The 12,214-nt window shown below is 40.7% G+C and overlaps 1 protein-coding gene and 1 long non-coding RNA gene across 17 annotated transcripts in view; one reads left to right on the plus strand and one right to left on the minus strand.

The window, feature by feature from the left end:
* Trmt11 (tRNA methyltransferase 11) overlaps positions 1–12,214 on the plus strand; it is a 197,588-nt gene that overhangs the window by 74,164 nt on the left and 111,210 nt on the right. For 3 of the 16 annotated variants that reach the window (XR_015634071.1, XR_015634085.1, XR_015634094.1), the window contains one exon: positions 7,853–8,138. The exons of 11 other annotated variants lie outside the window; for them this stretch is intronic. Coding sequence is in view for 1 of the 5 variants with exons in the window: in XM_087578870.1 (XP_087434996.1) it covers positions 7,853–7,939 (87 nt within the window). In the remaining 4 variants the exon portion in view is untranslated. Of the gene's footprint in view, positions 1–7,852; positions 9,181–12,214 lie in introns of those variants that run through there. 2 more of the 16 variants (XM_087578813.1, XM_087578870.1) reach the window with 2 other exon arrangements.
* The window catches only part of LOC134482587 (uncharacterized), a 28,460-nt gene continuing 21,199 nt past the window's right edge, over positions 4,954–12,214 (minus strand). The window contains exon 3 of the long non-coding RNA XR_015644904.1: positions 4,954–5,563. This is a non-coding gene — a long non-coding RNA (uncharacterized LOC134482587). The remainder of the gene's footprint in view (positions 5,564–12,214) is intronic.

The following is a 12,214-nucleotide window of genomic DNA, read 5'->3' on the forward strand; positions in this document are numbered from 1 at the left end:
AGAGTATAAGAGCAATCTCCAGGTGCCTGGAGAGAAGGCTACATTGTAAAATGCCTGCTGTGCAAGCATGGAGACTTGGGTTTCGATCTGGAGGCGACTTCTCTGGGGAAAGAAAAAGCCATTTGCAAAGTCCCACCACCATTTGGAGCAACCAGGACTGAAAATGATGTCATGACACCCATAGAGATGGGGTTGCACTGCTCATGGGGCCTGGCTAGTCATTGCTGGAGGTGACGATAAAGTCAGAGCTCCCTCTGGAAGGTGCAGAATCAATGAGTCTCAGAGTTTTGCCCTTTTTCCCCCTTTTTTCCTTTTCTTTGTTTATTTATCTATATTTATTTATTTACATTTCAAATGTTATCCCCTTCCCAGTTTTCCCTCCTGCAAACCCCTATCCCATCCATCCTTCCCCTACTTCTATGAGGGAGTTCCCCTACCCACCCACCCAACTGCCACCTCATTGCCGTAACATTCCCCTATTCTGGAGCATCAAGCCTCCACAGAAACAAGGGGCTCCCCTCCTAGTGATGCTAGATAAGGCAATCCTCAGACCAATGTTTAGCTATGTACATCCACATTGGTATTGGTCCGGCTCTAGCTGAGCCTCTCAGGGGACAGCTGTAACAGGCTCCTGTCAGCAAGCACTTCTTGACATCAGCAATAGTGTTTGGGTTTGGTGTCTGCAGATGGGTTGAATCCTTAGGTGGGACAGTCTCTGGATGACCTTTCCTTCAGTCTCTGCTCTCTCTCCCAACTCTGATGACAAACACTGCCCACTTCGGAGGCCTGGGGGAAAGTCAGTTTTTTAGAAATCTGAATGTAGCAGCAGTTTGAGAAAGAAACATTGGCCTTCAGCTGGCTTTCAAATCAGAAGATAAAACCTTTGTCTATGAAGTGTCTATACTCAAAAACAGAACATCCTTCAGATAAATGAAATGCCCACTGTACTGTAGTGTTTTCAGTCTCCTTGCCCAACAAGTGTTTCTAAAAGTGTTTCTAGTGGCTTCTTCTAACTAAAAATCTTGATTATTGGTGTAATTGTAATGAAAATGGTTTAATGTAAGTGAAGGTTCACAGACCGGCAGGATGGTGGGTGTGGGTGGGTATGTGGCACACAGCCCATTGGTACTTTGCTATTTAGTATGTCCTCTGTCAACCAGCATCGTAAGCAACCACCTTTAGTTTGTAGACATTGGGAATCCTGGGCCCTTTGCCAAGCCTGCCGAAACCGAACCAGGATCTGCAGATCAGATTTATATGGATGTTAAAATCTGAGAAGTGAGGTCCTAACCTCAAGTTAGCCTTGTGTTTCTTATCTGCTAACAGAGGCAAAAGATGACTGAGGTCATCGCAAAGCTCTTAAAAGTCTGTTATCAAGGTTAATCATTTGTTTATTTTAGCTAACATGGCTTACTTCCTCTAGAGTATTTGCTCTGCTTCTCAGTAAATTCTTTCTCTTAATTCATGCGTGTTCTTTTTTCTCACTTTCTTGACAGTTCTCAGAAAGAACTAAGTACCAGTCCAACTATTCTTTCATCCGTTGCTCTTGTCTTCCATTTAGAAATGACACTGTCCTCTTCAGAATCGTGGGCCCATGGGGCTACCGCCAAGGTCTGTTTCCCTCCAGTGGTGGGAGCGGTCATATCAGTGAAGTGTTGTTTACTGACTGAGATGAGGCTCACTTATTCTATCGAAATAGTTGAACGGGCCAAAGAGTGCATAGATCCAAGACTTCTGGCTTGTCACTATTAGGTCCCAAAGTCCAAAAGGCACTTCAGATGAGCCCTTGCTTACAGACACCATCTTTCCAAGGAGTTCTCTTATCCTATCCTATTCCAAATTCATGTATTTAATATACACAATTATATATTATACATATATGTATATGTCTACAGAAGCCAGAATCCCTTCAGTTGAGTTGAAGCCAAAGGACCTTTAGAGGCACACATCTGTAATCTCAGGATTTGTAAGGCCGAGGCAGGAATATTGTGAGTTCAAGGTCAGTCTGGTCTAACATAGTGGAGATCTTGTCTCGAATAACCCAAAACCTCAAAGAACCTCAGCTGAACGAAGCAGTGTAATGTGTACGCAAATGTGGTTTCTGTTTGGAAAACCCACCATTGTGTTATCCGTTAGTAAGAAAAGCTTCCGGTCATGTTAGCTTCTACATATTGCCAAAGCTTGGATTCTTCTCCACATTTAACTAGGAAACGTAAAGGTCCATCAGCCCACAGTCCTGAGATAATTTACATTTAACCTCATCAAGTCTGTATTATAATTTTAGCTTTTAAACTTGCTACTGGCTTTCTTCAATTACTTGTTGTGCATTCTAAGAGAGTTAAAAGTTAGCAGTAGGACCAGAACGAACACGTACAGCTTATTAGTCTGCTACTTAAAAAGTTATGATATTTGTATGGGCCAGCCTACTTAATGACAATCAGAGGTGATTACTTAAATGACAAACCTGCTTTATTCATTTAACTGCATAAAAATTTAAACAATCTCCCCACAAATGTATTTCTTTATAAATAGCTGATTAAGTTGAGTCCCCAAACTGACAAATACATCTCACCCATCACACAATATAAAATTCCATGATGACTAGGGGATGGAGGGATGGATGCTGGTATCATATTGGCTGACCAAATACCCTAAATGATGCTCATGAGTCGTTAAATACATTGTGGATTAATTTTTATTCATGCATTTACTATGAATACATAAATTAGACTATATATCCTGTATGTGTTAGTCATATTCCTCTTTTTTCTGATGGCAGACTTGGCAGAAGCAGCTGCAGAATGGGTGGGCTCATTTTGGCTCACTGTCTGAGGGTCCACCACGGTGGTGAAGGCTGAGCTGAGAGTGGTCCCAGCTGGCAGCAGGGCTGAGAGGCAGCTGATCCTGTTGCATCCACAGGAAGATAAAATATACTTTATTCATCTTCTTTTTGTTTACTCTGGGATCTCAGCCCATCTGCTGGTACGACCCACATTCAGGCTATCATCCTACCTCCATTAACTCTGACTAAACATTCTCACAGACCCACTCAGGGCTTTGCTTTCTAGGCATTTTCAAATTCTGTCAAGTCGAACATGAAGCTCAACCTCATGCCATGCAATGAGTACAAGTTATAGTCTACAGAATTAAAAAAATAACATTTATTTATTTTCTGCTTGTGTCTGTGTAACCACACCCATGCCACGCCCCTCATGTGGAGGTCAGAGTACAAATTATAAAAGTTAGTTCATTCCTCCCTTTATGTGGATCTTTTTCTTTCCTATACAATGATGGCTTGCAGGTTGGAGAGCCTACCTAGCATGTGGAAGGCTCTGGGTTCATTATGCAGCACTACAAACAGACAAGCAGACAAACAGAAAACAATATAAATACCTTGTTAGAGCTGAAGAGAGCATAGAAGTTAAGAGTGCTTATTTTTCTTCTACAGAACAGGACATACACTGAGTGGCCTACAACATCCTGTGCTTATAACTCCAGAGGATTAGATGACTTTTTTAGGCCTCTATATGCACAAGAACACAAATGTCACATATACACATGTGTGCACATTGGCACACACAAAGACACACACACACATGCATGCACACACATGTACACACACCTCTGATGATCTTAAAAGAAATGAAGCATCTTTATGGATATGGTATTTTACTATTCAGTACTCAGAATGTTGAGCCAGGACTGTTGTCATGAATTTGAGGCCAGGCTAGGCCACAGAGAATTACAGGCCACACTGTGTAACAGAGTAACAGTATTCTATCAACAAACAAACAAACAAACAAACAAACAAACATTTATGACATAAATAGGGAAATATTAGTTGAAAAGTTACTCAGCTTTTTATATTAATTAATATGCAAGATATGCAAGAGATACCTAGACTAATCCCCAAACCAAACAGAAATAGTAGAAACAGTAAGCTTCTTTATGGGAGAAGTCTTTATTTTTAGTTTCAATTAACTGAATTCAGTAGAATGTATTGAGAAAGATTTCTATAGCAGTTCTTTCTGATTTTGTGAAGATGTCTCACAGTTGGGATTTGAAAAGAAAAAAAATTCAATGTTGTGGTATAACAGACAATTCTAGACTGGATTCTCTGCTCTCACATTTTAATATGCAGATGAATCCCCCAGAGACTCTTCTGAGAGTGCAGATGAGTGTGTGTAGAGGCTGAGACGTCTGAGATGGAGCCAGATGCTGTTCCTCTGCGTGGCAGTGGTCTGTGGACAGGCAGTGTCAGTGTTAGTGAGGTTGGCAATCACTCTGAGCTCAAAAATAAACAATTATTGAACAAAAGCTTTTACAGTCCCGAGCAGAAATCTGGGAGGATGTGAGCCTCTGAGACACAGGACTTAAATGATTCATCACAGTGGAACTGATGTCAGAGATCTAGAAGTAGGAGTAAGGGATGGAATGTTGGCTCAAACTATAGAGGTTAGCTAATGGAGGTTAGCGCTGCCTAGTAAGACCATGATACTAGTATGGCTAATCAAGTTGATCAAGTTTGATATTATATTCCTAAAGGTACAACTGCAGCTCTTGATCATTGAGGGAATTAAAAGGAGCTACAAGTAGGCAGGAAAGTTTCAAGTGAGCCTGTAGGGATGGAAGAAAAAGGTGTGGTGCCTGATGCTTATGGTGATTTGGTGAGCACAGGTGGGCATGGGTTGAAGGGAGAAAGAGCACATGCATCACCTCGAGGCTCTGGACTGATGGTGCCTCTGGCAGCAGCTGAGAGGTCTCTGAGAAGTTCCCTTGTCTGCTGATACTTCAATTAAACCAGCGCTCTTGGACCCCTTGGAGAACTTATGAAGTGTGCCAAAAGGCTTAGTATATTTTCTATTCTTCATTGTCTTAAATTTTAATTATTATTACTGTTGGGAAGTGTCTTGGTTAGGGTTTTATTGCTGTGAACAGACACCATGATCAATGTAAGTTTTATAAAGGACAACATTTAATTGGGGCTGGCTTACAGGTTCAGGGGTTCAGTTCATTATCATCAAGGCTGTAGCATGGCAGCATCCAGGCAGGCATGGTGCAGGAGGAGCTGAGATCTATATCTTCACTCGAAGGAAGCCAAGAACAGATTGAGCATCCTCAGGAGGGTACGAGGAGGGTCTCCAAGCCCACCCCACAGTGACATACTTCCTCCAATAAGGTCACACCTTCTAATAGTGCCACTTCCTGGGCCAAGGATATGCAAACCATCACAAGGAGTGATGCATGCCTTGGTACACATGTGTGGAGGTCAGAGGACAATTTTTGTGAAGTCAATTCTTGCTTTCCACCTCTGTATGAGTTTTACAGATTGAACTCAGGTCTACAGGCTTGCACTGCAAGTGTCATTACACACTGAGCCATCTCACTTTTCTTTCACCATTTTTAACAAGAAGTTGAGCACAGAACTGTGAAGATAGCCCAGATCTGTAGAGGACTGGAGTTTGGTTGCCTAAGAATTTAGGTAGGGGCTAGAGGTCCCACTTTGTCGTCATTGACTTGTATTTTGAAAGAACAGATGCAGGCTCTTAGGAAAGCAATTCTCCTACAAGATACAATGAAAGTCAAAATGAAAGATTAGAGACAATCTTTTGTCAGCATATATGCAATAAACAGTGGCAATTGCTAACAAGATAACAACCCTCCATAAATCATACAGTGTGAATTATACTTTGAGAACAAAGGTAGTCTAAAAGCAAGATGTTTGTAAGAAAACGAACAAAACAGTTAAAATCAATCCATTTAGAAAATGGGTGCTGAGCTTCTGCAATGTGATCCCTTCAAATAAATGGTTAAATATCCATCCTAAAGTTGATATTTCTTGAAAAGAATCTGCAATAGCAGACTATTCCTCCTGTGAATGATTTTAACCTTTGGGTTCAACTCTTTATATTTTATTTAAAATTCATTTGTTTAAAACATTCGTGTAGAGCAGGGAGTTTTAAAAAGATAGTTAACTGTAATTACCTGATACTTCAAGCTTCTTTTAGTTTAGAAGTAACAGGCAATTCCCTTAGGTGAACTGTGGCCCTGATTTGAGACAAAGAGCACTTAAATTCATTGCTGAGGGCTTGAGAGTGGTCAGTTATAGAGCAGTTTCCTAACATGCTGGCTTCCTGAGGTTTCTTCCTTAATCTTGCAGGCCTTTGACACTTGAAGCTCCTGCAAGCCCCTTGTAGTAACAGGGGAGGGTAGGAGCAGGATCTGGGTCCTCAGCCTAAGTAGGACCACATAGAACCCAGCTATGAGGCAAGATCCTATTTTATATTTTATCTGCTGAGAAAGCATGCTTCCGAGACATCTGGTATACCTCCAGATAACTCACCCTTTCATTCCAGGCCAAAGTTTGAGTTTAAGAAAACTTTCCTTCAATCCCAGATTCTCAATTCACTATAACACCTTCAGCAAAGTGCTGGCATTTTAAAGACTCAGTTTTCTCAACAATGACACGAGGCTGACAAAACTTGAAAGGTTTAGAAAATGCATGCACTCACATAAAGTGTTTAGAACAGCGCTTAGTATGCAGTAAATACTCAATGGATTAGATGTGTCAGAAATTACATTGCTATTATCCCTGAGCTGTGTAGTTCTGGGCAAGTTGCTTTGGTTCTCTGAGGTTTCTCTTTATTTGTGAAATTGGGATAGTAGTACCTATGTTGTGATGTAAAAGGAAAGATGCTATTCAGGTGCTCAGACTATTCCTCAGAGCTTGAATATTAATGGACACAGTTGGGAAGATCCTGAGTTGCCCTACATCCTTTTAGGTTTACCTGGAAACATGCTTCTTACCACATCAACCTTGTGCTGCTTAAGTTTTTTGTCACCTATACACAGGCTAGGATAATCTAGGACAAGGAACCTTAATGGAGAAAAATGTCTCAAACTTTGGGGAGCAAACCAATAAGCAGCCTTCCTCCATGGCCTCAGCTTCAGCTCCTTTCTCCAGGTTCCTGCTTTGACTCTGAGCCCTGGTTTGCCTTTGTGATGATGACAACTGACATAGACCTTTCTTCCACAAGCTGCTACTGGTCATGTTTTTTTCTGGCAGCAGAAGGCAAACTAAAGCAGTCTTCTTTTGATTGGTGGCTGGAAGAATTTACCCGGAAACAGGTTTCTTAGACACATGAACTAGAACCATCTTGATTGTCAGCTGGAATGGTCTGTAATTAAAGCTAACCTATGAAAGCAGATAAAAGAGGAAACTCACTAGAAAAATTTCATGTTGCAAAGGGGCAAGGGCTAACTTGGCAAATGACCCAGTATTTGGGGTTTTTAGACACATGAAAGGGTGACCTCCAATAATGTGTCTGCTATCCTTAGAGTGAGGAATGATTGCAACAAGGTATTAGTGAAATGGAATTTTGCCTAAAAAAAATTAGGGTTTCTTTGAGGCCCCAAGAAAGCCAAGTTAAAGAACAGTTAAAGATTTTGTCCCCTCTCTCCCTTCCTGCCTTCCATTGATTTGCTCTAACTAGCTCTAAGGAAATCCTTGACTGAGCCCTTAGCTCAGTGAGGGCCTTAACATAAAGTGTCAAGCTAAAGTGTCCTCTATTTTTTAAGAATTAACTAGTATGGGTATGGGTATTTCCAGTTGATCTGTTGACAAGGAGTCTGGGCAGTTAAAGGAAATTGCAAAAACAGAATCACATGAATAAAAACCAAACCAAACACATGGATGACATGTGACACAGTGACCATGGGCTACTTTGACTATTGTGACTTCTCTGGATAAGGGGTGAATACAGGAAAGTGAGATTAACGTCTGGGGATAATGATCCAGATGTGCTTCCCCTTAGAGAGCCAAGGACCCACCCCTTTTCTGCTTTCTCTCCAGGGTTTCCACAGTAGAATCAAGGTTCAAATTGGTTTCCAGCTTGCTGTGAGTGGTCAGAGCTCAGAGGATGCTGGAGGGCTGCCATGATGTCTGCTGCACAGATACTCTCTCCTCTGCCTCCTTTCTGCCCATTCCCATGTGCCTAAAGCACACACATTTTCTTTCTCCAAATCTGAGTAGAAATGACTTTGAGATTTTGTGATATTCCTGAGGCAGAAGTTTGTGAAAAAAAAAAAAATCGAAGAAGAAACTGAAGTAAAAAATGAAGTTCCATAGAACTCAATTGGTGAGAAACTTTTTCATTTTACCCTTTGTTTTTTCCCCCCTGTTTATTAAATGAAATGTTTCTTATTGTCTAGATAATTGTATTCTGGCTAGTGACATCATCATATATGAACCCAGTTTGAACATTAATGATGTGATTATATAATAATACCATCTTATAGGCATTTATTTAAACAGGGCATTAAGTATTTTTATGTGTGTTATCTCATATAATCCTTAAAACTAAACAATATGTTAATAGTCTTCTTCACAGTCTTTAGGATAAGGAAACTGAGGTTCAGAGAGATACTGCTGTCAGCTCTCCACAAAGACTTGCTTGAACACAACCATGATCCTTCCCAGTCCCTTTGCAGGCCACACTGACTGCATTGTGGAAGAAAATTAACCCTTAGTTAGGAAGGTTTGGGCAAGTGATCAGAGCTGAACTTGATAGTGAAGGCTGTCTGGAAGACAGAGGGAGATGAATATCATTTGTGGTCTTACTCTGTCCTCAGCCTGACACCTCCTCTTTCTAGATGCTGGTCCCTCTTCATACATGAACAGTTAGAGTGTGATAGTTTCCATATTGTGAGGAGACTGGTTATCATTAATCACTGCATGCAGCCCTGTTTCCTCCAAGGGGTTCCTTTTGGATGCTGATAAATCTTTTTAATTAGCTGTAAAACTCACGAAAATGAGATTTCATGTTTTAAGCATAAGGCACTTAGGCCACTGGCATTTTGTGCCCTGGTTGAATTCTTACTTTTGTTTACCAAATTGACTTGAGTTTAGAACATTTTTTAGGATTACAATGGGTATGAATTATTTTCAGTAATGCAATCGCAGAAATGCAAAGAAGTGTGTGTGTATGGGGGTAAGGGAGTGGGGAGGAAGGTGGGGAGGGAGTGGGGAGGGAGTGGGGAGGGAGTGGGGAGGGTATTGGCATAGTGAATGTGGATTGATTTTCCCATATGTTGGTGGAATAGTAGAAGATTTTTGAGATCTTTCCAGGTAATTCCATATAGACCCACTTCTAACAATAAAAGCCAGCATCCTGAACAGTGAGGGAGAAGTGGCCTTGCTTTCTGTTTTGTTCCTGGAAGTTAGAGTGAACTTTCTCAATAGTTGCAGAGAAGATTCAGGATTAGGAACAGATAAACCCATTTAACATTTAAACAACCCCATAACTCCTAAAGAAATAGAAGCAGTCATTAAAGGTCTCCCAACCAAAAAGAGCCCAGGTCCAGATGGGTTTAGTGCAGAATTCTATCAGACCTTCATAGAAGACCTCATACCAATACTATCCAAACTATTCCACAAAACTGAAACAGACGGAGCACTACCGAATTCCTTCTATGAAGCCACAATTACTCTTATACCTAAACCACACAAAGACCCAACAAAGAAAGAGAACTTCAGACCAATTTTCCTTATGAATATCGACGCAAAAATACTCAATAAAATTCTGGCAAACCGAATTCAAGAGCACATCAAAACAATCATCCACCATGATCAAGTAGGCTTCATCCCAGGCATGCAGGGATGGTTTAATGTATGGAAAACCATCAACGTAATCAACTATATAAACAAACTGAAAGATAAAAACCACATGATCATTTCATTAGATGCTGAGAAAGCATTTGACAAAATTCAACACCCCTTCATGATAAAAGTCCTGGAAAGAATAGGAATTCAAGGCCCATACCTAAACATAGTAAAAGCCATATACAGCAAGCCAGTCGCTAACATTAAACTAAATGGAGAGAAACTTGAAGCAATCCCACTAAAACCAGGGACCAGACAAGGCTGCCCACTCTCTCCCTACTTATTCAATATAGTTCTTGAAGTTCTAGCCAGAACAATCAGACAACAAAAGGAGATCAAGGGGATACAGATCGGAAAAGAAGAAGTCAAAATATCACTATTTGCAGATGATATGATAGTATAGTTAAGTGATCCCAAAAGTTCCACCAGAGAACTACTACACCTGATAAACACCTTCAGCAAAGTGGCTGGGTATAAAATTAACTCAAATAAATCACTAGCCTTCCTCTACACAAAAGAGAAACAAGCCGAGAAAGAAATTAGGGAAACGACACCCTTCATAATAGACCCAAATAATATAAAGTACCTCGGTGTGAGTTTAACCAAGCAAGTAAAAGATTTGTACAATAAGAACTTCAAGACTCTGAAGAAAGAAATTGAAGAAGTCCTCAGAAGATGGAAAGATCTCCCATGCTCATGGATTGGCAGGATTAATATAGTAAAAATGGCCATTTCACCAAAAGCGATCTACAGATTCAATGCAATCCCCATCAAAATGAGAATCCAATTCTTCATAGAGTTAGACAGAAAAATTTGTAAATTCATCTGGAATAAGAAAAAACCCAGGATAGCTAAAACTATCCTCAACAATAAAAAAACTTCAGGGGAAATCACTATCCCTGAACTCAAGCAGTATTACAGAGCAATAGTGATAAAAACTGCATGGTATTGGTACAGAAACAGACAGATAGACTAGTGGAATAGAATTGAAGACCCAGAAATGAACCCACACACCTATGGTCACTTGATTTTTGACAAAGGAGCCAAAACCATCCAATGGAAAAAAGATAGCCTTTTCAGCAAATGGTGCTGGTACAACTGGAGGTCAGCATGTAGAATACAGATCAATCCATTCTTATCACCCTGTACAAAGGTTAAGTCCAAGTGGATCAAGGACCTGCACATCAAACCAGATACACTCAAACTAATAGAAGAAAACAGTGGGGAAGAATCTCAAACACCATGAGCACGGGAGAAAATTTCCTGAACAAAACACCAATGGCTTATGCTCTAAGATCAAGAATGAACAAATGGAATCTCATTAAACTATAAAGCTTCTGTAAGGCAAAGGACACTGTTCTTAGGACAAAATGGCAACCAACAGATTGGAAAAGATCTTTACCAATCCTTCAACTGACAGAGTATTTATATCCAAAATATACAAAGAACTCAAGAAGTTAGACCGCAGGGAGACAAATAACATTATTAAAAACGGGGTTCAGAGCTAAACAAAGAATTCACAGCTGAGGAATGCTGAATGACTGAGAAACACCTAAAGAAATGTTCAACATCTTTAAGTCATAAGGGAAATGCAAATCAAAACAACCCTGAGATTTCACCTCACACCAGTGAGAATGGCTAAGATCAAAAACTCAGGTGACAGCAGATGCTGGCGAGGATGTGGAGAAAGAGGAACACTCCTCCATTGTTGGTGGGATTGCAAACTGGCACAACCATTCTGGAAATCAGTCTGGAGGTTCCTCAGAAAATTGGACATTGAACTGCCTGAGGATCCAGCTATACCTCTCTTGGGCATATACCCAAAAGATGCTCCAACATATAACAAAGATACATGTTCCACTATGTTCAAAGCAGCTTTATTTATAATATCCAGAAGCTGGAAAGAAGTTAGATGCCCTTCAACAGAGGAATGGATACAGAAAATGTGGTACATCTACACAATGGAATACTACTCAGCTATCAAAAACAATGACTTTATGGAATTCGTCGATGGAACTGGAAAATATCATCCTGAGTAAGGTAACCCAGTCACAGAAAAACACACATGGTATGCACTCATTGATAAGTGGATATTAGCCCAAATGCTTGAATTACCCTAGGTGCATAGAACACATGAAACTCAAGAAGGATGACCAAAATGAGAATGCTTCACTCCTTCTTGAAAAGGGGAACAAGAATACCCTTGGGAGGAAATAGGGAGGCAAAGTTTAGAACAGAGACAGAAGGAACACCCATTCAGAGCCTGCCCCATATGTGGCCCATACATATACAGCCACCAAACTAGATAAGATGGATGAAGCAAAGAAGTGCAGGCTGATAGGAACCCGATGTGTAGAGACACAGCCAAAATATGGCAAATACATAGGCGAATGCCAGCAGCAAACCACTGAACCAAGAACGGGATCCCAGTTGAAGGAATCAGAGAAAGGACTGAAGGAGCTTGAAGGGGCTTGATGCCCCATATGAACAACAAGGCCAACCAACCAGAGCTTCCAGGGCCTAAGCCATTACCCAAAGTCTATACATGGACTG

The sequence above is a fragment of the Rattus norvegicus genome, chromosome 1, assembly GCF_021556685.1.
Source record: "Rattus norvegicus strain SHRSP/BbbUtx chromosome 1, alternate assembly SHRSP_T2T, whole genome shotgun sequence".
In the NCBI taxonomy this organism is placed as follows: domain Eukaryota; kingdom Metazoa; phylum Chordata; class Mammalia; order Rodentia; family Muridae; genus Rattus; species Rattus norvegicus.